General features: G+C 41.2%; 3 protein-coding genes across 7 annotated transcripts in view; 1 reads left to right on the top strand and 2 right to left on the bottom strand.

Annotated features, from left to right (window-relative positions):
• Positions 1-7,670: 7,670 nt before the first annotated feature.
• On the bottom strand, positions 7,671-14,062 carry LOC109900264 (uncharacterized). Its single transcript, XM_031837241.1, has 5 exons — positions 13,616-14,062; positions 13,511-13,535; positions 12,926-13,324; positions 8,660-8,788; positions 7,671-8,475 (listed from the first exon to the last, which is right to left on the bottom strand). Exons 1-5 carry the CDS (start codon positions 13,620-13,622, stop codon positions 8,262-8,264), a joined length of 774 nt encoding a protein of 257 aa, XP_031693101.1. The 5' UTR covers positions 13,623-14,062; the 3' UTR covers positions 7,671-8,261.
• Positions 14,063-20,801: 6,739 nt separating this feature from the next.
• On the top strand, positions 20,802-21,960 carry LOC109900265 (putative peptidyl-tRNA hydrolase PTRHD1). 2 transcript variants are annotated; one of them, XM_031837242.1, is made up of 3 exons: positions 20,802-21,112; positions 21,383-21,498; positions 21,709-21,960. In XM_031837242.1, exons 1-3 carry the CDS (start codon positions 20,903-20,905, stop codon positions 21,827-21,829), a joined length of 447 nt encoding a protein of 148 aa, XP_031693102.1. In that variant the 5' UTR covers positions 20,802-20,902; the 3' UTR covers positions 21,830-21,960. The 2 variants fall into 2 exon arrangements, with proteins under 2 accessions (XP_031693102.1, XP_020351546.1); XM_020495957.2 differs by having other exon boundaries at positions 20,805-21,112; positions 21,383-21,960.
• Positions 21,961-22,284: 324 nt separating this feature from the next.
• LOC109900785 (nuclear receptor coactivator 1) overlaps positions 22,285-27,970 on the bottom strand; it is a 101,541-nt gene continuing 95,855 nt past the window's right edge. For all 4 annotated transcript variants that reach the window (XM_020496602.2, XM_031837245.1, XM_031837244.1 and 1 more), the window contains one exon: positions 22,285-27,831. In XM_020496602.2, the coding sequence (XP_020352191.1) occupies positions 27,664-27,831 (168 nt within the window). In that variant the 3' untranslated portion in view covers positions 22,285-27,663. The remainder of the gene's footprint in view (positions 27,832-27,970) is intronic.

The raw sequence follows: 27,970 nt of genomic DNA on the forward strand, positions 1-27,970 counted from the left end.
AATTGTATTTACTTCAGTTAATAAATATATTTTTGTTAAAATAGCACCTGCCTCTATTTTTTACGCTTGAAGCACAGCAAGTCCCGCCTCTCCCATCTACTAATAGTTTTTTACCAGTGGGTGATTGAAAGATTAACTGAGTTCCACACTCCAGTCCAGTTGTTGGCGGTAATGCACCTTAAAGTTGGTTGCCAACCACCATATAAAGTCCACAGAAGAAGAAGACTGAAGCAGGAGAGATTACTAGAAACTAACTAGGTTTCAGCTTTAATACTGAAGATAGATTGTAGCTTCCATCAATGTAATTGTCTGCATCATTTCCAATCACACATATTTTGTTGTAAATACAGTACCAATCAAAGGTTTGGACACACCTGTAACGGTTCTTTTGTGGTGATAGAGAAGCGGACCAAAATGCGGCGTGTAGATTGCGATCCATGTTTAATAAACAAATGTAAAACACGAATCAATACAAACACTACAAAACAAAGAACGTAACGAAAACCGAAACAGCCTATACTTGTGTAAACTAACACAGAGACAGGAACAAGGACACTAAGGGCAATCACCCACGAAACACTCAAAGAATATGGCTGCCTAAATATGGTTCCCAATCAGAGACAACGATAAACACCTGCCTCTGATTGAGAACCACTTCAGACAGCCATAGATTTAACTACAATACCAACACACCACATACAAAAACCCCATGCCACACCCTGGCCTGACCAAATAAATGAAGATAAACACAAAATACTTCGACCAGGGCGTGACAACACCTACTCATTCAAGGGTTTTTCTTTATTTTTACTATTTTCTACATTGTAGAAGACTAGCGAAGACATCAAAACTATGAAATAACATACGGAATCATACCCAAAAAATTGTTAAACAAATCAAAATATGTTATTTTTGAGATTCTTCAAAGTAGCCACCCTTGAAGCAGGCATGACAAAACCTATTCCCCCTCAGGAGACTGAAAAGATTTTGCGTTCTCAGAACCTCAAAAGGTTCTACAGCTGCACCATCGAGAGCATCCTGATGGGTTGCATCACTGCCTGGTATGGCAACTGCTCGGCCTCCATCTGCAAGACACTACAGAGGGTAGTGCGTACGGCCCAGTACATCACCAGGGCCAAGCTTTCTGTCATCCAGGACCTCTATACCAAGCAGTGTCAGAGGAAGGCCCTAAAAAAGGGTCAAAGACTCCAGCCACCCTAGTCATAGACTGTTCTCTCTGCTACCACGCGGAAAGCGGTACCGGAGCGCCAAGTCTAGGTCCAAGAGGCTTCTAAACAGCTTCTACCCCAAGCCATAAGACTCCTGAACATTGAATCAAATGGCTACCCAGACTATTTGCATTGCCCCCCTCTTTTATGCTGCTGCTGCTCTCTGTTATTATCTATGCATAGTCACTTTAACAACTCTATCTACATGTACATATTACCTAAATTATCTCGACTAACCGGTGCCCCCACACATTGACTCTGTACCGGTACCCCCTGTATATAGCCTCACTATTGTTATTTTACTGCTACTATTTAATTATTTGTTACTTGACATAGAATTTCATTTGATTTGAATGCGCCTGAGCTCAGTTGAGGCTCATAGCAAAGAGTCTGAATACTTATGGAAATAAGTTATTTGTTTTCTATTTTTAATACATTCCCAACAATGTTTTCCATTATGGGGTATTGTGTGTAGATTTATGAAGATTTCTTTATTTTTTTATCCATTTTAGAATAAGGCTGTAACGTAACTTTCCGAATGCACTGTATATACACTGCTCAAAAAACTTAAGGGAACACTAAAATAACACATCCTAGATCTGAATGAATGAAATATTCTTATTAAATACTTTTTTCTTTACATAGTTGAATGTGCTGACAACAAAATCACACTAAAATTATCAATGGAAATCAATTTATCAACCCATGGAGGTCTGGATTTGGAGTCACACTCAAAATTAAAGGGGAAAACCACACTACAGGCTGATCCAACTTAGATGTAATGTCCTTAAAACAAGTCAAAATGAGGCTCAGTAGTGTGTGTGGCCTCCACGTGCCTGTATGACCTCCCTACAATGCCTGGGCATGCTCCTGATGAGGTGGCGGATGGTCTCCTGAGGGATCTCCTCCCAGACCTGGACTAAAGCATCCGGCAACTCCTGGACAGTCTGTTGTGCAACGTGGCGTTGGTGGATGGAGCGAGACATGATGTCCCAGATGTGCTCAATTGGATTCAGGTCTGGGGAACGGGCGGGCCAGTCCATAGCATCAATGCCTTCCTCTTGCAGGAACTGCTGACACACTCCAGCCACATGAGGTCTATCATTGTCTTGCATTAGGAGGAACCCAGGGCCAACCGCACCAGCATATGGTCTCACAAGGGGTCTGAGGATCTCATCTCGGTACCTAATGGCAGTCAGGCTACCTCTGGCGAGCACATGGAGGGCTGTGCGGCCCCCCAAAGAAATGCCACCCCACACCATGACTGACCCACCGCCAAACCGGTCATGCTGGAGGATGTTGCAGGCAGCAGAACGTTCTCCACGGCGTCTCCAGACTCTGTCACGTCTGTCACATGTGCTCAGTGTGAACCTACTTTCATCTGTGAAGAGCACAGGGCGCCAGCGGTGTTGGGCTGTAAGCACAACCCCCACCTGTGGACGTCGGGCCCTCATACCACCCTCATGGAGTCTGTTTCTGACCGTTTGAGCAGACACATGCACATTGTGGCCTGCTGGAGGTCATTTTGCAGGGCTCTGGCAGTGCTCCTCCTGCTCCTCCTTGCACAAAGGCGGAGGTAGCGGTCCTGCTGCTGGGTTGTTGCCCTCCTACGGCCTCCTCCACGTCTCCTGATGTACTGGCCTGTCTCCTGGTAGCGCCTCCATGCTCTGGACACTACGCTGACAGACACAGCAAACCTTCTTGCCACAGCTCGCATTGATGTGCAATCCTGGATGAGCTGCACTACCTGAGCCACTTGTGTGGGTTGTAGACTCCATCTCATGCTACCACTAGAGTGAATGTATTATATTATCTCCAATGTATCGTCCATGTAAAAAACCTGTCTGATTAGGATGAATAATATCCGACAATACCTTTTCAATTCTATGCGCTATGCATTTTGCTTTAATTTTTGCATCACAACACTGAAGTGTAAGGGGCCTCCAATATTTCTTACTGGACCAAATCTTTATATTTACCACCTGGATCCTGTTTCAGTAATAATTACATCAGACCTTGTTAAGTATCTGATAATCTACCATTTTTGTAGGAGTGGTTAATAATGGTTCTCTAAGTATATCAAAAAAGGTTAGGTATACCTCGAGTCTTTCTGTATGCCATCCAACCCTGGAGTTTCCCCAGACTTAAAGGCTTTAATTGCATCAATAAGTTCCTCCTCTGTAGTTTGGCCTTCACACAAGTATTTCTGTACAGCTGTTCATTTTACATTATTAACACAAAAAAAAATCCATACAATTATCTTCGGTTAGTGGAGATGGAGGAGACGAAAACATATGCTTAAAATACTTTGCTTTCTCTTTCAAAATATTGTTTGGTGAATCATGGGTGACCAATTATTTTTGGTAGCATTTCTATGTTGAAGATTAAAAAATAATTTGGTGCATTTCCCTCCATATTCCTTCCAGTTCGCTTAATTTAAAAAAACAATATATTACACTTGATCTTTCTTGAATAACGTCCTCCATTTATTTTTGTTTGTCTAACTTATTCTGTGCCTCTACGGTACAGTTTTTATTGCTATCTATCTGTACTATTAGTGCTTCCATTTCCTTTGTTAATATGGACTCTTTTGATCTAAATTGCTTTTGATTTAGAATTGAGTAATGAATTGCATGGCCTCTAAAGGCACATTTAAAAGTGTCCCATACAATAAGGGATCTACTGTACCTATGTTATGTCAGAAAAAGTATGTTAGAAATTCTTCTGTCCTAGTTAAAAACAAGTTTCCAATATCCTCGCCCACGTGGAAATTCTGTAAGAGCAATATACAGTGGGGCGAAAAAGTATTTAGTCAGCCACCAATTGTGCAAGTTCTCCCACTTAAAAAGATGAGAGAGGCCTGTAATGTTCATCATAGGTACACTTCAACTATGACAGACAAAATGAGAAGAAAAAATCCAGAAAATCACATTGTATGATTTTTAATGAATTTATTTGCAAATTATGGTGGAAAATAAGTATTTGGTCACCTACAAACAGGCAAGATTTCTGGCTCTCACAGTCCTGTAACTTCTTCTTTAAGAGGCTCCTCTGTCCTCCACTCATTACCTGTATTAATGGCACCTGTTTGAACTTGTTATCAGTATAAAAGACACCTGTCCACAACCTCAGTCACACTCCAAACTCCACTATGGCCAAGACCAAAGAGCTGTCAAAGTACACCAGAAACAAAATTGTAGACCTGCACCAGGCTGGGAAGACTGAATCTGCAATAGGTAAGCAGCTTGGTTTGAAGGAATCAACTGTGGGAGCAATTATTAGGAAATGGAAGACATACAAGACCACATACAAGATCTCACCCTGTGGGGTCAAAATGATCACAAGAACGGTGAGAAAAAATCCCAGAACCACACGGGGGGACCTAGTGAATGACCTGCAGAGAGCTGGGACCAAAGTAACAAAGCCTACCATCAGTACCACACTACGCCGCCAGGGACTCAAATCCTGCAGTGCCAGACGTGTCCCCCTGCTTAAGCCAGTACATGTCCAGGCCCGTCTGAAGTTTGCTAGAGAGCATTTGGATGATCCAGAAGAAGATTGGGAGAATGTCATATGGTCAGATGAAAGCAAAATATAACTTTTTGGTAAAAACTCAACTCGTCGTGTTTGGAGGACAAAGAATGCTGAGTTGCATCCAAAGAACACCATACCTACTGTGAAGCATGGGGCTGGAAACATCATGCTTTGGGGCTGTTTTTCTGCAAAGGGACCAGGACGACTGATCCGTGTAAAGGAAAGAATGAATGGGGCCATGTATCGTGAGATTTTGAGTGAAAACCTCCTTCCATCAGCAAGGGCATTGAAGATGAAACGTGGCTGGGTCTTTCAGCATGACAATGATCCCAAACACACCTCCCGGGCAACGAAGGAGTGGCTTCGTAAGAAGCATTTCAAGGTCCTGGAGTGGCCTAGCCAGTCTCCAGATCTCAACCCCATAGAAAATCTTTGGAGGGAGTTGAAAGTCCATGTTACAATGTGATTTTCTGGATTTTTTTCCCTCATTTTGTCTGTCATAGTTGAAGTGTACCTATGGTGAAAATTACAGGCCTCTCTCATCTTTTTAAGTGGGAGAGCTTGCACAATTGGTGGCTGACTAAATACTCTTTTGCCCCACTGTATATGCCAATTATTTGATGGTCCGACCGCATTCTGTCCCCTATCAACACTTGAACTTTTGCTTTCATCAAGTATTGACTCAGGGGTTCACATACTTATTAACACAAGACATCTCAATATTGTATAATTTTTTATTCAAACAAATATTTAACATTTTAATATGTGAAAACAGTGCAGGGGTTCACATACCCATTCACAGCTCTGTACAGTGTGAGCATATACTGTAGTACAGAATATATAAAGGAAATATCAGATGAACTGGCAAAGAAACTGTCAATAATAAACGGTAAACATATTAATACTGGCCATATGAAACAAGCTACTGCTTGTTAGTGATAGCTAACCTTATTCAAACAGAACAAACATTTAAAAACATCTGGAGTGTCAGTTACTCAGTTTCTTCCTGTTATAGTAGCTCGTCTGTGCAACAGGACCACAATTATTGTAAAATCAATGTTCATAGTTGCAGGAATAAAAGGTTCCATAGCATCAATGCATCCTTAGACCTCTCTCTGTGACAACACTTAACACTAGTCAATCGTGTATGTTATTCCTGGCTATAACTGATGTCAACATTAAAAAAAGAGTAGTCTGAAGAGCTTATTACATTAAGTAACATTATCAAAATAATATGACAATAAGTTAAACGCCATTTAGCAGACGCTTTTATCCAAAGTGACGTACAGTCATGGGGGAGGGGGTTCTACAAAGCTACATGGAATTGTTTTAAGAAGGTTATACCAACGATCATTTCGCTATTTGATTTAGAATTTTAAGACCCCTTGAAGTATCCCCCAAAAATATTGTAAAAAATATTTGATACAAAACAAGTTTGGGCCTTACTGCTATTAGCCCATTCAAACGCATTGAGTAACAGATTCAATACATGGAACAACAGATAGTTGTTCCATGTAAATAAATAAAATGAAGTTTGTTCTGAAATGTCTGTCCTATATCGGCGAGATACAAGATAGATCAGGAAACATTAATGTATTTAATTAAAACGTTTTTATTTTATTTTTATTTTACATGTATTTAACCCCTTATTTTTGGCACTAAACAGTCTCTATATGTCCATTACCGTTCAAAAGTTTGGGTTCACTTAGAAATGTCCTCGTTTTTGAAAGAAAAGCACATTTTTTGTCCATTAAAATAACATCAAATTGTTCAGAAATACAATGTAGACATTGTTAATGTTGAAAATGACTATTGTAGCTGGAAACGGCTGAATTTTAATGGAATATCTACATAGACGTACAGAGGCTCATAATCATCACTCCTGTGTTCCAAAACACCAGTCTCAATGTCAACAGCGAAGAGCCGACTCCGGGATGCTGGCCTTCTAGGCAGAGTTCCTCTGTCCCGTGTCTGTTCTTCTGCCCATCTTAATCTTTTCTTTTTATTGACCAGTCTGAGATACTCTGCCTAGAAGGCCAGCATCCTGTACTCGCCTCTTCACTGTGGACGTTGAGACTGGTGTTTTGCGGGTACGATTTAACGAAGCTGCCAGTTGAGGACTTGTGAGGCGTCTGTTTCTCAAACTAGACACTCTAATGTACTTGTCCTCTTGCTCAGCTGTGCACCAGGGCATCCTACTCTTTCTATTCTGGTTATATACAGTTTCAAATCAAATCAAAGTTTATTTGTCATGTGCACCGAATACAACAGGTGTAGACCATACAGTGAAATGCTTACTTACAGGCTCTAACCAATAGTGCAAAAAAGGTATTAGGTAAACAATAGGTTAAGTAAATAAATAAAACAACAGTAAAAAGACAGGCTATATACAGTAGCGAGGCTATAAAAGTAGCGAGGCTAGTTTGTGCTGTTCTGTGAAGGGAGTAGTACACAGCGTTGTACGAGATCTTCAGTTTCTTGGCAATTTCTTGCATGGAATAGCCTTAATTTCTCAGAACAAGAATAGACTGATGAATTTCAGAAGAAAGTACTTTGTTTCTGGCCATTTTGAGCCTGTAATCAAACCCACAAATGCTGATGCTCCAGACACTGAACTAGTCTAAAGAATGCCAGTTGTATTGCTTTTTTAATCAGTACAACAGTTTTCAGCTTTGCTAACATAATTGCAAAAGGGTTTTCTAATGATCAATTAGCCTTTTAAAATGATAAACTTGGATTAGATAACAACGCGCCATTGGAACACAGATGTGATGGTTGCTGATAATGGGCCTCTTTACGCCTATGTAGATATTCCATTAAAAAACGATCTGCTGTTTCCAGCTACAATAGTAATTTACAACATTAACAATGTCTACACTGTATTTCTGATCAATCTGATGTTATTTTAATGGACAAAAAGTTTCTTTCAAAAACATGGAAATGTCTAAGTGACCCCAAACTTTTGAACGGTATTGTACTTGTACTCATTTTTTCAACTGGTACCGGGACACCTTCAGAGGAGTCTTGTGAGGCATGTCACCTTTCCACAGAGAAGCATTAGTGTGTACTCCAAACTGTTCGGACACTACAGACAGATGTTGGCAGATCGGCTGTACCGACTTCAGACGTGTCCCAAACAGCAAATACCATTGTGTTCGCGAGAGTCTCATCTTTCAATAGAGGGGTTATAATAGTTTTATAGGCTAAACTGTTCAAACACTACAGACGATTTTGTGAAAAGACCGATTTTCGGGATGTCTCATGGTCTGACAAACATGGCTTAAGCTCCGTCACCTTTTACCACCGATGCAGAAGAGTGACATTGGCGTATGCGGTGGATTGAGATGCATCCAATGCAAAAAAACATCTCTATCTTAAATTGACAGAATTTTATGGGGATTTTTTTATAATGCTAATAGTTGTAGTTGGGACAGGATCTCGGAAATACAGAACTAAAATCTAAAGAGGATGCCCTTGACTCCCGAAGCAGCCTTATTATTATTCTTTCTTCACATAAGCAGCAAGATAGGAAACATACTTGTCCCTCTCTGTAGCTCTCTGTAGTTCACTCACACCAATGTCCTGGACCAGGGGTGTTTTCATGTTGTCATAGATCATCCATCTGCCAGTCAGTTGAGTGCACAGGAACAGGACCATGTGGTTGGACAGGGGTGTACTCTGTCCCATCAGCAGGAACTGGAGCTCGTATGTCCTGAAACATTGAGGCCAGTGGGTTATATCAATTGAACCTGCATTGTGGTCCTTAAGCATTAAAGTACTGTAGTTCTTCTGAAATAACGTCACATAATACAGACTAGTCTAAGTCAGTGGATCCATCTAGCTGAGAGATATCACGAAGGCTGACTTTAACCTGCTACATACAGTATAGTTAGTACCTTTCATAATCATCCGTGATGGAGAGGGGAGGTAGGATACACATCCGGTCATCAATGTCTACCAGGATGAGTTTGGGTTCATGACGAGAAGTGCCTAAGGGTTTTACCTCACCGTAATCCTCAAACTTCCTATAAAACACATTTTAAGGGGAGATCATTAAATGGAAAGTTATTGTTGAAACAATTTTTGGGGTGTTTTCATAGTGTACTATATGTTCTTTCCAAACTCCCAGTGGCTTTCTTTTTGTTATTTTACATACACTGAACAAAAATATAAATGCGACATGCAACTATTTAAAAGATTTTTACTGAGTTACAGTTTATATAAGGAAATCAGTCAATTGAGAAATTCCTTAGGCCCTAATCTATGGATTTCACATGACTGGGAATAAAGATAACATGTCTCCAGCATTGAAGGTCCTCAAGAACACAGTGGCCTCCATCATTCTTAAATGGAAGAAATGTGGAACCACCAAGACTCTTCCTAGAGCTGGTCGCCCGCTCAAACTGAGCAATCACTCTGACAGAGCTCCAGAGTTCCTCTGTGGAAATGGGAGAATCTTCCAAAAGGACAACCATCTCTGCAGCAATCAGGCCTTTATAGTAGAGTGGCCAGACAGAAGCCACTCCTCAGTGAAAGGTACATGGCAACCTGTTTGGAATTTGCAAAAAGGCACCTAAAGGACTCTCAGAGACCATGAAAAAGAAGATTCTCTGGTCTGATGAAACCAAGATTGAACTCTTTGGCCTGAATGCCAAGCGTCATATCTGGAGGAAACCTGGCACCATCCTTACGGTGAAACATGGTGGTGGCAGCATCATGCTGTGGGGATGTTTCTCAGTGGCAGGGAATAGGAGACTAGTCAGGAACGAGGGAAAGATGAACAGAGCAAAGTATAGCGAGACCCTTGATGAAAATCTGGACAACAACCCTAAGTGCACAGCCAAGACAACGCAGGAGTGGCCTCGGGACAAGTCTCTGAATGTCCTTGAGTGGCCCGGACTTGAATCCAATCGAACATCTCTGGAGAGACCTGAAAAGAGCTGTGCAGCAACACCCCCCATCCAACCTGACAGAGCTTGTGAGGGTCTGCAGAGAAGAATGAGAGAAACTCCCCAAATACAGGTGTGCAAAGCTTGTAGCGCCATACCCAAGAAGACGCAAGGCTGTAATCGCTGCCAACGGTGCTTCAAAAAAGAACTAAGTAAAGGGTCTAAATACTTACAGTACCAGTCAAAAGTTTGGACACACCTACTCATTCAAGGGTTTTTCTTTATTTTTTACTATTTTCTATAGTGAAGGTATGAAAACTATGAAATAACACATATGGAATCATATAATAAGCAAAAAAGTGTTAAACAAATCAATATATTTATATTTTAGATTCTCCAAAGTAGCCACAGTTTTGCACACTCTTGGCATTCTTCCAACCAGCTTCACGAGGTAGTCACCTGGAATGTATTTCAATTAACAGGTGTGCCTTGTTAAAAGTTCATTTGTGGAATTTATTTCCTTCTTAATGCATTAGAGCCAATCAGTTGTGTTGTGACAAGGTAGTGGTGGTATACAGAAGATAGCCCTATTTGGTAAAAGTCCATATTATGGCAAGAACAGCTCAAATAATTAAAGAGAAATGACAGTCCATCATTCCTTTAAGACATGAAGGTCAGTCAATACGGAAAATATTAAACTTTGAAAGTTTCTTCAAGTGCCGTTGCAAAAACCATCAATCACTATGATGAAACTGGTTCTCATGAGGTCCACCACAGGATAGGGAGACACAGAGTTACCTCTGCTGCAGAGGATACGTTTATTAGAGTTACCAGCCTCAGAAATTGCAGCCCAAATAAATGCTTCACAGAGTTCAAGTAACAGACACATCTCAACATCAACTGTTCAGAGGAGACTGGGTGAATCAGGCCTTCGTGGTCGAATTGCTGCAAAGAAACCACTACTAAAGGACACCAATAATAAGAAGAGACTTGCTTGGGCAAAGAAACACGAGTAATGGACATTAGACCGGTGGAAATCTGTCCTTTGCTCAGATGAGTCCAAATTTGAGATTTTTGCTTCTAACCGCCTCATCTTTGAGACGGAGAGTAGGTGAACGGATGATCTCCGCATGGGAGGTTCCCACCGTGAAGCATGGAGGAGGAGGTGTGATGGTGCTTTGCTGGTGACACTGTCAGTGATTTATTTAGAATTCAAGGCACACTTAACGAGCATGGCTAGCACAGCATTCTGCAGCGATACGCCATCCCATCTCGTTTGCGCTTAGTGGGACTATCATTTGTTTTTCAACAGGACAATGAACCAAAACACACCTCCAGGCTGTGTAAGGGCTATTTGACCAAGAAGGAGAGTGATGGAGTGCTGCATCAGATTACCTTGCCTCCACAATCACCCAACCTCAAACCAATTGAGATGGTTTGGGATGAGTTGGACCCCAGAGGGAAGGAAAAGCAGCTAACAAGTGCTCAGCATATGTGTGAACTCCTTCAAGACTGTTTGAAAAGCATTCCAAGTGACTACCCCATGAAGCTGGTGGGAGAATGCCAAGAGTGTGCAAAGCTGTCATCAAGGCAAAGGGCGGCTACTTTGAAGAATCTAAAATATATTTTGATTTGATTAACATTTTAATAGTAATGGTGGTGGTAGCAGTGGGAACTGTGGCTGCAGTGGTGGTGGTAGTAGTGGGGACTGTGGCTGTGGTGGTCGTAGTGGGGACTGTGGCTGTAGTAGTGGGGACTGTGGCAGTAGCTGTGGTGGTAGTAGTAGTTACTGTAATAGCAGTGGTATTAGTCGTGACCATGGTCAAGTCTAGCATAAAGCTTTATTGAATAAATCTAAGTGAAGTCAGTCTGTACGCCCTGGACCAGAACAGTTAATGCGAACCAGAGCTAGACCCTGGACCAGAACTAGCTACTGGATACGCCCTAGACCTGAGTGAGTTAGTGCAGACCAGAGCTAGACCAAAGCTAGTACAGACCAGAGCAGTAGTTGTGTTCAGTGGTTGTGGTCAGTAGTTGAGGACAGTAGTTGTGTGGTTAGGTAGTTGTGTGGTCAGTTGTTGTGTGATTGCGGTCAGTAGTTGTGTGGTTCTGGTGAGCAATTGTGTGGTCAGTTCTTGTGTGGTTGTGGTCAGTCATTTTGGTAATTAGTTATATGGTCAATAGTTGTGGACAGTTGTGGCAGTAGCCAGTAGTTGTGGTCATTAATTGTGGTCAGTAGTTCATAATAATAAATCAAATAATTAAATATTAATGGTGGTGGTAGTAGTAGTGGGGACTGTGGATGTAGTTGTGGTAGTAGTTGTAGTGGTAGTTAATGCAAATGCAGTGGTATTAGAAGTGACTGTGGTCAATTCTAGCATAAAGCTTTATTGAAGAAATTTAAGTCGAGTCAGTCTGTATGCCCTGGACCAGAGCTAGTGCAGACCAGAGCTAGACCAATGCTAGGCCCTGGACCAGAGCTAGTGTGGACAAGAGCTAGGCCAATGCTAGGCCTTGGACTAGAGCTAGTGCGGGCCAGAGCTAGCTACTAGGTATGCCCTGGACCGGAGTTAGTTAGTGTGGACCAGAGCTAGACCAATGCTAGTATGGACCAAAGCTAGCTAGTTACACCCTGTTCCAGAGTTGGCCCAGAGCTTGTTAGTGCGGAACAGAGCTAAACCACCGCTAATGGGGACCAGAGGTATCTAGCAACTATTTACACCCTGGACCAGAGCAAGTTAGTGCAGATCAAAGCTAGACCATTTAGTGTGGACCAGAGCTAGCTAACTACTAGCTATGCTCCGGACCAGAGCTAGTGCAGACCAGAGCAGTAGTTGTGTTCAAGTAAGTGTGGTTGGTTGTGGTCAGTAGTTGTGTGGTTCAGTCATTGTGTGGTCAGTAATTTGGTTACGAGTCATGGTCAATTGTTGTGTGGTTGTGGTCAGTAGTTTTGTGGTTGTGGTCAACTTTGGTTTGGATAGCTTAAATGGTGAAAGGTCTATAATTATTATTCTTTTTTACCATTCAAGTCTATGGTCCTTGAAATGCATTGGGAGCTCATTTAATTAAATATTATTATAGTTCAAAAAGTGTAAACGCTATAAAAAATAGTTTCATAAGCAATCTAAGTTGGGTCAGTCTGTACTTTTTAAAGTTGGTTTCATGTTAATAGTTTATATTACTTTAGCTCTAGATTGGGCTAAAGAAATCAAATAATAATAATATGAGTATGTAAGAAATTGCCTTCAGCAAGCACACCTAATGAATAATTACCTCAATATGTTGTTGAGAACTGTGTCACATGGTGTGGAGCTTGATTGCGAGTCATCATAGTCGAAGCTGGCACATACCAGCTCAATGAAGTTTGACAAGTGGTCTCTAACATAACCTCTGATATCTACAAATTCATTTTGCATGAGGTTTTTTTCCTTACGAAGGCTCAAGTTAATAAGCCACAGTGCCTTTGCCTCATTGACCTTGGCGAAGTCTAGGAAACGTATAACCGCATTGATTTTGTTATCCCTCGTGAACAAATCTCGAATTTGGGGATACATTTTGGCAAGAACATGAATTCCAGCCAAAATGGAGTCTATAACACAAGTATTGCTGAACTGGTATGCACCATAGCTTCCCCCAGCCAATAGGTAATTCAGGTTAATCATATCATCAGTGCTGGAAAATGTAGAAACACAGAAATATACATAGTCTTTAATCCATTCTGTTTTGGATACAATATCAGATTTTTTGACAGTGACATATTCTGATTAATCAGATACTATATAGAAATAAAGACATTTGAAATAACATTCCAAATCAAGCAAACTGTGTAGCACTATGATTGTTGTATCTATTCCATACCTGGTGGGTTCTGCCAACTGCCCAGCTGTAATACAAATGTAAAGTTTAGAAAAAAGGAAAGAGTGATGCTTTTAAAGTTATCATGTGAAAAAAGGGTATGCCTACCTTCCATAATTAAACGTTCATGTGTCCTCTGAAGAGCTATCCAGTCATGGATGGGTCTGTTGCCGAAAAAATGCACATGTTCATGACTGAGTCATAATGGCGGATATCATACGTCAAGTAGACTCGAATTGAAACTGTCCTAAATGTTAACTTCAATGTGTTAATGCTTAACCACATTTCAGTGGTAATCTCAAAATGTGCAAGAGAGTCAAAACTCTGCAAGTGTTGAAACTTAAATTTGCTTACAAATCCTGTGGTTCTATGTTGAAATCATGTAATGCCAGTCATTTCAAAAATATTGTTCAATCATCATCTTCTATATGACGGAACATCAGACATCCAAAATCTAGCCACAAGCAAATATGAAAATGACTACTTAACCTAAATTAGTACATCAACAATAGACATAATAGCATACCCTAATTGTGGTAAATCCATTGTTGAATAAAATAAATAAAATAAAAGTGTTGTCACTGCTTGCACTTCCTGAATAGCGAAATCATGTCTCCTCCCACACCTGCAATCACATATGTACAGTTCGTCCTGCTAATAGGACTGTGAGATAAAGCTTTCCATGATTCTAAATCAAATCAAAGTTAACCAATTCAAATTAAAGGATTTATATCATTGATATATTTTTATTTTGACAATTCATTTCAAGTGAGTCATGATGCTAAGTAATTATGTAGATTGCAGAAGTTGAAAGACAAGTTAGATGTGGTTGCAGAAAATCTATGAGATTGATGTGTGTTTATGTAGAAATTGAAATTAAGTGAAACTTTACTTGATGGAGCAATGTGTGTCTCATATAAACACACTGCATTGCCTTCTAATGGATAATACTGGACAGGGTGTAAAACAGAAATAAAATATAGCTGCAGTACCAGTAATAGAACAGTATCTCACTGTAACAAGCACTCTGGTCTTACATGTGGCCTGACCAGTGGCGACCCATTATTCAGAGCCCCACCTGTTTATAACCCCACATGTTTTTGGGGATTGCCTGTTTTGCATGTTATTTTGAAATTAATACGCATTAATACATATGAGTTTAATTTTTTTTTTTTTTTAAGAAACTGCAAAAAAAGATAATTCGTAAATATCCAAATAACTTTACAGATCTTCATTGTAAAGGGTTTAAACACTGTTTCCCATGCTTGTTCAATGAACCATAAACAATTAATGAACACGCACCTGTGGAACCGTCGTTAAGACACACACAGCTTACAGACGGTAGGCAATGAAGGTCACAGTTATGAAAAAACTTAGGACACTAAAGAGGCCTTTCTACTGACTCTGAAAAACACCAAAAGAAAGATGCCCAGGGTCCCTGCTCATCTGCGTGAACGTGCCTTAGGCATTCTGCAAGGAGGCATGAGGACTGCAGATGTGGCCAGGGCAATAAATTGCCATGTCTGTACTGTGAGATGCCTAAGACAGTTCCACAGGGAGACAGGACGGACAGCTGATCGTCCTCGCAGTGGCAGACCACGTGTAACAACACCTGCACAGGATCGGTACATCCGAACATCACACCTGCGGGACAGGTACATGATGGCAACAACAACTGCCCGAGTTACACCAGGAATGCACAATCCCTCCATCAGTGCTCAGACTGTCCGCAATAGGCTAAGAGAGGCTGGACTGAGGGCTTGTAGGCCTGTTGTAAAGCAGGTCCTCACTAGACATCACCGGCAACAACGTTGCCTATGAGCACAAACCCACTGTCGCTGGACCAGACAGGACTGGCAAAAAGTGCTCTTCACTGACGAGTCGCAGTTTTGTCTCACCAGGGGTGATGGTCGGATTTGCGTTTATCGTCGAAGGAATGAACGTTGCACCGAGGGCTGTACTCTGGAGCGGGATCGATTGAGGCGGAGGGTCCGTCTTGGTCTGCAGCAGTGTGTCACAGCATCATCGGACTGAGCTTGTTGTCATTGCAGGCAACGTAAACGCTGTGTGTTACAGGGAAGACATCCTCCTCCTTCATGTGGTACCCTTCCTGCAGGCTCATCCTGACATGACCCTCCAGCATGACAATACCACCAGTCATACCGTGTGATTTCCTGCAAGACAGGAATGTCAGTGTTCTGCCATGGCCAGCGAAGAGCCCGGATCGCAATCCCATTGAGCACGCCTGGGACCTGTTGGATCGGAGGTTGAGGGCTAGGGCCATTCCCCCCAGAAATATCCGGAAACTTGCAGGTGCCTTGGTGGAAGAGTGGGGTAACATCTCACAGCAAGAACTGGCAAATCTGGTGCATTCCATGAGGAGAAGATGCACTGCAGTACTTAATGCAGCTGGTGGCCACACCAGATACTGACTGTTACTTTTGATTCTGACCCCCCCTTTATTCAGGGACACATTATTCAATTTCTGTTAGTCACATGTCTGTGGAACTTGTTCAGTGTATGTCTCAGGTGTTGAATCTTGTTATGTTCATACAAATATTTACACATGTTAAGTTTGCTGAAAATAAACACAGTTGACAGTGAGAGGACATTTCCTTTTTTGCTGAGTTTGATAAATATATATCAATATATCAAAGAGTTAATAAAGCTGCATACAAACATGGTCTCTTTTTTATTTTCTTGAGTAAGGCAGATCCAAAATGCAGGTGTTTCAGCCTAGCTCAGAGCTTTCTGTGATGGTGGGGCAAGCAGCAGAAAATATGGTGCGTTGCGCTGTGATTGGCTCAGTGTTCTGTCACTCATGGGGACACTACGTCACAGCCAAGTCTAAGGGTTGAGCTTGAAAATTCAAGCCCCTTGGGTGCTGCCATAGTTACATTTCAAGTGCCCATCCAAGAAGGCTTAAGGTAATTGGCCACAGATAAAATGTCAAATCACGTTATATTAAAAAATATATATAATAATAAATGTTAACCTTCATTTAACTAGGTAAGTCAGTTAAGAACAGATTGTTTTTTACAATGACGGCCTACCAAAAGGGAAAAGGCCTCCTGCAGGAAGTGGGACTGGGATTAAAAATAAAAATACATTAATATAGGACAAAACACACATCACGGCGAGACAACACAACACTACATAAAGAGAGACCTAAGACAACAACATAGCAAGGCAGCAACACATGACAACACAGCATGGTAGCAACACAACATGACAACATGGTACAAACATTATTGGGCAAAGACAACAGCACAAAGGGCAAGAAGGTAGAAACAACAATACATCATGCAAAGCAGCCACAACTGTCAGTAAGAGTGTCCATGAATGAGTCTTTGAATTCAGAGATTGAGATAAAACCGTCCAGTTTGAGTGTTTGTTGCAGCTCGTTCCAGTCGCTAGCTGCAGCGAACTGAAAATGGTCAGCAGATGTTAATGCGAGTGTAGCGAAATGCTTGTGCATTAAAGAAAATCTAGCTGCTCGAGTGCACCCTTAATAAATTATGTCTCCGTAATCTAGCATGGGTAGGATGGTCATGTGAATCAGTGTTAGTTTGGCAGCTGGGGTGGAAGAGCGATTACGATAGAGGAAACCAAGTCTAGATTTAACTTTAGCCTGCAGCTTTAATATGTGCTGAGAGAAAGACAGTGTACCATCTAGCCATACTTCCAAGTACCTAGAGCTTGAGGTGACTACTCTAAACCCTCAGCGGTAGTAATCACACCTGTGGGGAGAGGGGCATTCTTCTTACCATGACCTTTGTTTTGGAGGTGTTCAGAACAAGGTTAAGGGTAGAGGAAGCTTGTTGGACACTAAGATTGCTTTATTGTAGTGTTTAACACAAAATCAGGGGAGGGGTCAGCTGAGTATAAGACTGTATCATATGCATATAAATGGATGAGAGAGGTTCCTATTGCCTGAGCTATGTTGTTGTAAATTGAGAAGAGCGTGGAGCCTAGCATCGAGCCTTGGGGTACTCCCTTGGTGACAGGCAGTGGCTGAGACAGCAGATGTTCTGACTTTATACACTGACCCCTCAGAGACACCTTAGCTGTCCCACTAGAATGGAATGGTCTACCGCGGTGGTTCCCAAACTTTTATAGTCCCGTACCCCTTCAAACATTCAACCTCCAGCTGCGTACCCCCTCTAGCACTAGAGTCAGCACACTCTCAAATGTTGTTTTTTGCCATCATTGTAAGCCTGCCACACACACAGTATATGATACATTTATTAAACATAAGAATGAGTGTTAGTTTGCCACTTCCCACAAGCCGGGTTGTGACAAAGTTGCACTTATAGGACCAAGGCACAAATAATAATATAATAATCTATAATTTAGCTTTTTATTTAACCATCTTACATATAAAACCTTATTTGTTAATCAAAAATTGTGAATAACTCACCACAGGTTAATTTGAAGGGTGTGCTTGAAAGGATGCACATAACTCTGCAATGTTGGGTTGTATTGGAGAGAGTCTCAGTCTTAAATAATTACCCACACACAGTCCTGTGGCTGTATTTAGTTTTCATGCTAATGAGGGCCGAGAATTCACTCTCATATAGGTACGTGGTTACAAAGGGCATCAGTGTCTTACAGCTACGTTTGGCTACATATGGACCATTAGTGGAATTCCTGCAGGAGAGTAACGGTTAATGTGATTGGATGTTAATTATTTGACTAGGCTACCTGTATTTGACATTGTGTTGTTATTTAGCTGAACACTAGATGGTTGAATTTTTTTGGGGGCAGTGAAACGAGGCTACTCGGGTGAGAAAAAAAACTCACCCAAATGTATAGCCCCGTTGGAAAATATAAATAGACTGTTTGTTGGACACTAAGATTGCTTTATTGTAGTGTTCAACACAAAATCAGGGGAGGGGCCAGCTGAGTATAAGACAGATGTGAAGATTCATTTTATTTCATTTGGCGTACCCCCGATGGCATTGCGCGTTCCCCCAGTTTGGGAATACCTGGTCTACCATATCAAAAGCTTTGGCCAAGTCAATAAAAATAGCAGCACAACATTGCTTAGAATTAAGGGCAATGGTGACATCACTGAGGACCTTTAAGGTTGCAGTGACACATCCATAACCTCAGCGGAAACCAGATTGCATACCAGAAAGAATACTATAGACATCAAGACAACGAGTCAGTTGATTATTGACAATTTTTTCCAACACTTTCAATAAACAGGGGAAAATAGAAATAGGCCTATAACAGTTAGGATCAGCTTGATCTCCCCCTTTAAATAAAGGACGAAAGGTGGCTGCTTTCCAAGCAATGGGAACCTCCCCAGAAAGGAGAGACATGCTTGGCGATTATAGGGGCAGCAACCTTAAAGAAGGGTCTGAACCATCTGACCCAGATGTTTTTTTGGGGTCAAGTTTCAGGAGCTCCTTTAGCACCTAGGACTCAGTGACCGCCTGCAGGGAGAAGCTTTTTAGAAGGAAAAAGAGGGAGAAGCGTCAGGGCTAGTCGCATTAGAAGGGGTGGGAGATGAGGAAATGTTGGACAGGCAAGGAGGCATGGCTGAGTCAAATCGGAATCCTGAATTAATATCTACAGTAGCTTTGATTGGACTGATCATGTCAACATCATACTTTCAAAATCTTAGCTAGCAAGCTAGCAGTCATCATCATGAATCAAGTTGACAATCTGTTGGCATATCCTTTTTAATCCTTGTCATATGAAGATAAATAATGAAGAAAAATTATAGATAAAACGTATCGGTGCTCATCGGCCATAAATATTACAGAAGTTGGAAATCGCAAATTCAACAATGAGTGGTTTGGAAGGAATCAGTGGCTAACTGCAAGCATTGCAAAGCAATTATTAGCCTGCTATTCAGAGGACTGGCTGTTTGGTCCATAGTCTAAGATTAAGGGTTTCTTTTCCTAGTTTATAATGATTAACATTCAACATTGGCCATGCTGTCAATGAAGCATGATTTGTGCCACGCTCAAAACAACTGTTAACTTGGCACTGCAAAATCTGACTTTAGTGAGTTCAAGACAACTGGGAACTTGGGGAAAAATGGGAACTTGGGAAAAAACAAGCTACGCATGTGAAATAAGTTTTGAACTTTCATCCAACACCAACTTGTAAATCGGGAACTCAGGTCTCTTTCTAGAACTTCGACCTGAAGATCCCTGATGTCACCATGATTCAACCTTTTTTTTTGCTGCATAAATGTAATATGCCAGGGAGATATGTATACTGTAGCTAAGAAAGTAATACTAATTGTATGTTGTGTATTAAGCTGTTGGTAGCCCATGTGCCTCACCCTAATAAGGGTCTATTTTCACCTCTTAATTTCACCTACTGTTCTGACTTGGCAATGCACATGTAGCCTATTACCCTTTTTAGAAATGTAATCATCGAATATTGTAAGAGCTTTCATTGTCTGCTTATATGCCCCCTTTAATTATCCTGTGGTTCTGACTTGGTGTACAGGGAGAACACTGTAAGAATGGCCCATGTTCTGAATTCTGTCGCTGTACATTTCAAAAGTGCTGAACAAATAGTTATATTGAAGTCCAACCTAGCTCGCTCATGAATATCTGAATCGAAATGACGGATTGCCTCTTACCCGCTTGTTGTCACTTATGCCATAGTTTGTACATCTCAATTGTCATTAGAAACCACATTTGTTTAAGCAAGTCAGCCATATCAGCTGTCTTTTTTAAGGCATTAAATGAGGCTGAATTAACTGTTTTGCTGCCAGACAAGGCTCCGCTGAGAGCCAGGTGTAGCAGTGGTAAGATGTTGGGACTGCTGTTGGGACAGCTTTATGTAGGCCCTAACAGTTTGTGGGCACCTTTTGTCACCGTTATAGTGCAATTAATGTATTGTTTAGTGTTGTGTCTTTGCTGGCATACATCCCACATTTTTTGTTTTGTTTGCCCCAACAATATTTACAATCTAAAATCACCACTGGGCCTGACCCATGCCAAGGATACAGGGCACTGGAGTTTGGACAGCAGTCTTTTCTTTATGGTCCTCCACAACAGGATTCCTCCATGTGGGACTACAGGTGTCTGTGGCTCTGGCCTGGACAGTTGAGGGGAACAAAAACAGGCTAACAGTTAGAAGACAATAATCTCCCTCATTAGCAGCATATTTGCCTGGCATAAACATCAGTTTCCAGGTCATACATGCAAAAACATGATCATTTGATAACTGGGGTATGAAAAACAGGCGACATACAGATGTCTGCTGTGCTGTCATGCAATGCAAGCCACTTTTAGATAGGGATGTGTCTCGTTCTTTGGCCAAAAGGGGGCATACAGTACCTACCCGGAAGATAAATAAACCAGAATTTGCAGCAAAGCCAGCAAGAGCCTTTAAGCAGCCTCAAGCCACCATTACCGATTGAAGATGGCGGCGTCAGGAACCGCAGCCCCCCGTTGCCTTGTCCAGTATGTTGTAGTCCGTTCGGATCTGGTCCATACGTTGTCCTGGCCATTGGGAGCGGTTATATCGCAAGCCTGCCATGCTGCCACCGCCGCCATTCATCTGAACTACAACGATCCAGACACGCAGGAGTACTTGGCAGAATTGGACAGCATGCACAAAGTGGTGCTTCAGGTAGTTGGGACTGCTAGCAAGTTTATCAACATTATACTTCTACTAGTTAACTAAATGCCAGTATTTTCCGTAGTGCGCAAATTGACTCTGCACATGCGTAGTTGGCTCATATCAAGCTGCATAAAAGTAGCCTCTCAATACAAAATAATTTGTACGTTTCTTTATGTAATGGAAATATAGTAGGATGGAAGTTATGCAGTGGTATAAGATGGGATGTAGATAAAACATATGCTTGTGAAGTGATTCTTTCTCATCATCTGTGTTTGTCAGGCTCTGGACCAGGCCTCCCTATCCAGCCTGTCTGAGACGCTGACAGAAAAGGGGGTGGCTCACAAGCTGTGGGTCGAACAGCCAGAGAACGTCCCCACCTGCCTGGCCCTGAAGCCGTACCCTAAAGACACTGTACACCCTCTGCTGCGCAAGTTTAAACTGTTCAAATGACACAGACACACCCTGTACATGCATGTGGTGAATGGAGTCTGGACCAGGGCTCCACACCAGTTAAGAAGTTATTTTTTTTTGGGGGGGGGGGGGGGGGGGTTGACCTGTGCATCTCGGTGAGGAACCATCATTCAGTGTCTGCTTCAGATTCACAAGGAAAATTCTCACTCTGATAAGCAGTGTATTATCTGCCCTACAGTAACAGGGGAGACATCACTCACTGAACCATACCATAAAATGCCATTTAAAGAGTGGATGTCTGGCCGTGTAATTTAATGTGGCCACATATTGTGATTCAATGAAAGGGTGAATTGGTGACAGGTTATGTAAGGTCTTTCTCTAGCCGCTGATGAGTGGAATCTGTTTACAAACATAGTAGATGCAATAAAACAATTTAATGATTCTAATTTGTGTCTTGTATTATTAATAAATTATGGTTGAAAGAGAATGTAGCTAGTGGGAAAGTCAATTAAGAACAAATTCTTATTTACAATGACGGCCTACACTGGCCAAACCCAGACGAAGCTGGGCCAATTGTGCGCCGCCCTATGGGACTCCCACTCGCGGCCGGTTATGAAACAGCCTGGAATCGAACCAGGGTGCCTGTAGTGAGACCTCTAGCACTGAGATGCAGTGCCTTAGGCTGCTGCGCCACTCGGGAGCCCTAGTGACAGTAATGAAATGAATAGTGAAGTATATAGTAATAAAATAGAGAATCAACCAACATTACATAACCTGTTTTACACGGTGCTTTTATTGCGATGTGTTGCATTCTCACATTCATGGATGTTATAGATTTGTTAGTCAAAGCATCATTTCCTTTCAAGGTCAGCATCTTCACCTTGAAAAAGCAACAGAGGGATCGAACGCACGAGGTGTATGTGTAGAAGTGTGTAAACTTTGAACTAATCCCAGTTTGAGCAGCCACATACCTCCCAAAAAACAGACAGACGAATAAGACATTTCAGTAGATGCAAAAACGGTTTGTTTTTCAGCCTACAGGGGGGACCCCCTGTAGGTACTGGACCCAGCCTGAGACTGATTGTCTACAATGTCCTAAGAAAAGGTAGGATTTATCCCAGGTATTCCACCTGGACACAGAAATAAAAACATGCATAATTCTTCCAGATACTTCATTCATATTGTCCTACACAGCTGCTCCGATGCCTCTCTAAAAACAAGTTTATACAAGTATAATAAACATAACTGGACAAAATGTGTAAAATATATATATATATAATATATATATATTCATTTTACAGGGGAAAAAGTGGAACCTCGTTTCAATGAGAAATCATTGCCCTTATAAGTGGCGAGATACAAGCTTTTGAGTTCTCCAACCACAACCAACTTCAGTCTCGATAAGGCAGCACTTACAATACTTGACAAACATCATCAGCAAACAGTTGCTCCAATAATCTAACAGTTGAGAGGTAATTTCTGTGTAGGGTAGAGTGCAGTACTCTTATCTAAGGATGTTACTTCTGTGTTAGACAGTATGTGATAAGGTGGTGAAGAAATGCAAAAGGGATAGCAGTAAACGTATGTAGGGCTGTTACTGCTTGGTAGGTATTACTAAGCCTAGAAACATAATGAATAGAACTGATGCTACACTATATAGCAGAGTACAATAATTGCAGGGAGCATAGCTGAGGGGGAATGTTTTTAACAGTTGAAGCTGCTGCAAGACAAGACGTATGAGTGTACGCGCGTTAGTTAGCTGATGGCCGAGGGAAGGGGCAGTGGATCACCTGAAGAAGATACGCATAGTTTAGATTGAGGATCTGTGGCAGAAAGAACTGAAACTACATAGATTAGTTGTAGAGAAAGTACACTTCTCTTTAGTCATCATATTGATGGGCTATACAACCAAGTTCTTTGTTTTTAAGAACCTGAGAAATGACTAGGATTGCTAAAGAAAAGTCAAATCAATATTTTACTTTGTAATACATTCAGGGGATTTCCTTTTTTTCTTCCTAATCGTGAAATAGTCATCTGATTTGAACAGTATTCATGATGGCCTGTTTCCTCTTAATAATTCTGATATAAAGTGCAAAACTAGATTGTATTTCTTGCAAATTCCTGGAATATTTAGATATTTAGTAAAAAAGTCATGTAAAATACAGCAAACTTGTTTTATAAAGGTAAAGATAAGAAAATCCTCATTAACATTATCATCAAACAGCGAGGAGCAGTCCTCTATGCAGAAAATATATACAAGAGGCACCTCAAATTTGGTATAAAGTATTCAGCTAAATACATTAATATTTTTTAATGAGATTCAGTTGATAGATCAGACAATTATCAACAACACTAGTTTAAGTTAAAAAAAGGAAAGTTAGGTAGTTTTTTCTCCTCTTCAAGAAACTAATGACTGAAAATACCATGATTTAAATAATTGATTCAGATTCTAGTGTGGCTTTGAATACTTAAATCAGTGTAAAATAAATTCTTTTCGCTAAGGTGCATAGCTAGCTGTTGCAAGGTTCTCTCTTCCTGTAAACAATGACAGCATGTCAGGCCATGCAATACTTTTTGCATCTTTGCTAGGAGTCAATGGCAACAGGGAGAATAAGTTTCTAACTGATCATACTTTGGGAAATTCCAAAGAATACAAGTTACATAAAAATACTATAGCTGATAGGTCACTTGTCAGTATCTTAGGACAAAACGTGTCAAAAAGGAAATAAAGGACAAACAGGCAAAGCACAAACTACCACAAATTAGTCATGTGGTCAAAGAGGAGCCAGTATGTATAGGTATGATACTATTTCCTTTTAGAAAATTGAACAAACGCTACATTTTGTCTCATCCAATTGCATGAGGCTTGCATATGATATGAATTAAACATCTTGAAGCTTTGGTCATTACTTCTGAAAATGCAAAAAACTACATCAGGCAATCTACAAAAGCCCACTTAACTACTGAAGCGATGCTTCTCAGAATCCAAGGTTCCACTTTCTCAGATCTGTTTAAACTTTTTGATAACAGATAAATTAAATAATATGGCCTTTTTAAATTAACCCGTACAATAGCCAATCCATGCTGCTTCTCTCTCAGTAAAATCACATTCAGCAGTCGCTAAACCATTCCCTCACATAAAGAGCAATCTGAACAACACCCACAGGAAAACTTGCAGGTATCTAAAAAGAAGAAGAAATCAAATCAGGACATAATCGGTTTCCATCTTAAACACCAGATACACAGTATTAATCACATACATACACACACTCAGACAGTCATATACATCAAAATGAGAAAAAAAAATGGAAAAAAAAATGGAAGCGAGTAGTTAATACCACAAACTTGGAGCACTACATTTTGTTGATTCTGAACAAATACATATTCACATTGTCTGTTATATACATGTTAACATGTTGAAGAACCAGTTCAAATATTTACCTTGTACCTGTACTGAATGGACTGTCTTTGCCATTGAGCAGGTCTTGCTTAAAATAATGTCTGTTTGTTAATGAGCGTTGTCTAATGGTGCTTTGAATTTGGCATATTATATCCCAAATGCTAAACAGTTGATATTAACAGATCGGATTAACTTCCACATTTGATGCGGTTCTATTACCACTATTCATACAGAAATGCCTGTTCCTCAATGAGGAGCAAAGGCTGGAAAGAATGTGAAGAAGATGAAAACAAACAAACACGTTATGCTTTGTAATACTTCTGTGAGTGTAAAACCTTTAGCTGGTACCCCATATAGTACACATATACTGGAAACAAATTAAATCCTTCCGCAAACATTCTGTTATTCATTTGTGTTTCTTCCGTGTGTCTTGTAGAGTGTATGTTTATTTACATAAACCAAACAGTGGCTGAGGAATGGCTTTAACCTTGATAAATACTAACTGTTAACCCACGGCCCGTTCAAATAGAAAAGAAAAATGGAACATTATCAGAAGAGAATGAAATTGAAATACCTCTTTTCATTATTTATGCAAATAGGGTAAAAGCAAAGCAACATTTTAAGTGTCTTGAAATACACAGGAACAATTGGTATGTAAAATCAAGGTTTATCTGTTTCACAAATGGTTTTTCCGTAAAACTATTCAAATGGACATTGCTACCAGCTTTTCATGTCAACTGTAATCGACATCACACAAAATGATCCCATTTCCAGGTTGAATTTGAGTTGTATGGTGAGGACGCCTGAGCCACTGTTTGGGTACAGTATAAAGCACACGCACACAGACGCCATTGAAACTGTACATAAAGTGATTCACAAATAATAGAACATTGGCGTTCAGTTTGAGTTGGTGTTCAGTTTGAGGTCTCCGGAGGAGGATGGTGATCATACATGCTATTTCAACTGATCATCCCTAACCCTCCTCAGTTATTAGCTGTGCTCGGGTAATGTTGCACACCTTGTGAAATACCTTGTATATACACAGCAGTGAGACATCTAGTTGGATAATAACAGTTCTCCTTTAGAAAGCCTTGTTAATCAGAAATACAGGTACCCGGGATAGAGCAGAGAAGCCAAGTAGACTTGATTTTTCATCATTATCATTACAACGTCGCAAAACATTTATTTTGTCTCTTCAATTATGGTTATTGCTTGTTAATAGGTTCTTGTTTACCCCTATAAAAAACATTGTGTTTGTTGGCAGGACTTTATGTGAATGAATGTGTATAGTAAATATCAACAGAGGTTAGCGCTGATAGACAGTGTCTGACTGGGCAACAGTAGGTCACATGAGCAGTCAAAAAGAGCTGTAGTGTGCGGCCAGTGGAGTGACATCATCACGGGCAGAGTCGGAGGAGAGAGATAGAGAGAGCTGTGTTTCCAAGACAACACCCCATTCAACATCCATCACTTCTTAGTGAGGAAATTCTACGGTTACTAGCTACAACATATTTATGTCATTGTGTGATATTGATAATCCACTCCTGTTTGTTTTGAGGTTAATTTAAGGATATTGAAACATTCAATGGGATGCCAAAAGAGCAGAGTTAGCCATTTCTAAATCAATCGCAAAAATTCTTATACCAAGATTTTCTTTTTTCACATTACAGAATAGAGACAGTTTCCCCACCACAACAACATTTAGCAGTGTTACATTTTCATAATGCCAAATGTCGCCTTAAAACATAACTGACATCTTAGTAGACTCAGCAATTTTTTTAAAAGGGGGGGGAAAACCTGCAATGAATCGCAATGTATAGTTTGAGCTCAAAATGACAGTTGCTTTTTAGAGTAATTCAATTACGCTTTTGAAAGGGAAGTAGATAGTGTGAATTCATCTCATCTTTGCTGGACAATACTACCCAGCTGCGCGTTTCTACATGGAAAAACAACACTGATAGGCCAAAGAGAGCCCATTGTGGCTTGTATTCACAGATGCTGGGGAGAAAAATGTGTCGGACAGACAGTTAGTTTGACAGTCAGGTAGTTTGAAAATGCCCTCCCAGGAAAGACAGTGTTGCCAACTGAACAGAGCAGAGCAGTCTCCCATCCCATCCTGGCCGTGATGTTTGTTGTCCTGACGACGCAGATGACGAGAACAGAAAAACAAAAATGAGAGCTGGGAACTTCCTCCCATCAGGCACTGCAGTGGAGAGAGCCAGTCAGTCACAGATCCAGCTGAAACTGAGCTTTCCATTGCAGAGGTTAAAAACCTAACATTCTTAAAACGTTGTCCCCACAACATCGCCCCACCTGCCCCGCACGAGGCAAAAAGGCGAGACGACGGGTTAACCACCCAAAGCTGAGCTCAGCTGCACGCTGCTCGCACTCCCAAAACGTACTGCTGCGACGGCCTGATGGAACGGGCCAATAAGGAACCAGGACATGTTTTGACGACCGCGACGACTTGGCAAAACCAGAACCGGATTCCTTTCTCAGAACAGGAAGCAGACTTTGTGTTGAAAGTATGTAACCAGGAATGAGTGCTGAACGACCGTTGCGGTCTTACGGTACGGGCTGAGGCTGTCAGGTAGGTAGACAGACACGCTGTTACCTGGACCTCAGTCTCCCTCCCAGGGCCTTCCTAACCAGTCCAGCAGGTAGCTGTCTAAAACCAAAGGTGAAAAAGAAAAGAGGTTGTGGTGGTCTATGGAGAACCTTTCTGCTGGCAGGCAGCTGAGCTGAGGAGTCACTCTGTGAGGAGCTGCTGGAGGAGGCTCTTCTGCTGGGACTGGCAACTCTGAGGCCCCTGGGGTCCTTTCTGGGGGCCTATGGACCCCGGCTGGTTTAGGTAGGAGTCGCTGCCCACCAGGTTCACCGTACACTGGACGTCGGCAAACACTTGAACCTGCTGTACCTGATGAGGAGAGGGGGGAGAGAGGACATCAGTGGAGAAAGGAGGGAGAAAAACAGAAGGAAAGGAAAGTGATACCACAACAGTTTTGGTCAAATGGCAGTTTGGTCTGTTGCTGCTTTTCTACTCGACGACTTCTAAG

The sequence above is a fragment of the Oncorhynchus kisutch genome, linkage group LG12 (genome assembly GCF_002021735.2).
Source record: "Oncorhynchus kisutch isolate 150728-3 linkage group LG12, Okis_V2, whole genome shotgun sequence".
NCBI lineage: Eukaryota > Metazoa > Chordata > Actinopteri > Salmoniformes > Salmonidae > Oncorhynchus > Oncorhynchus kisutch.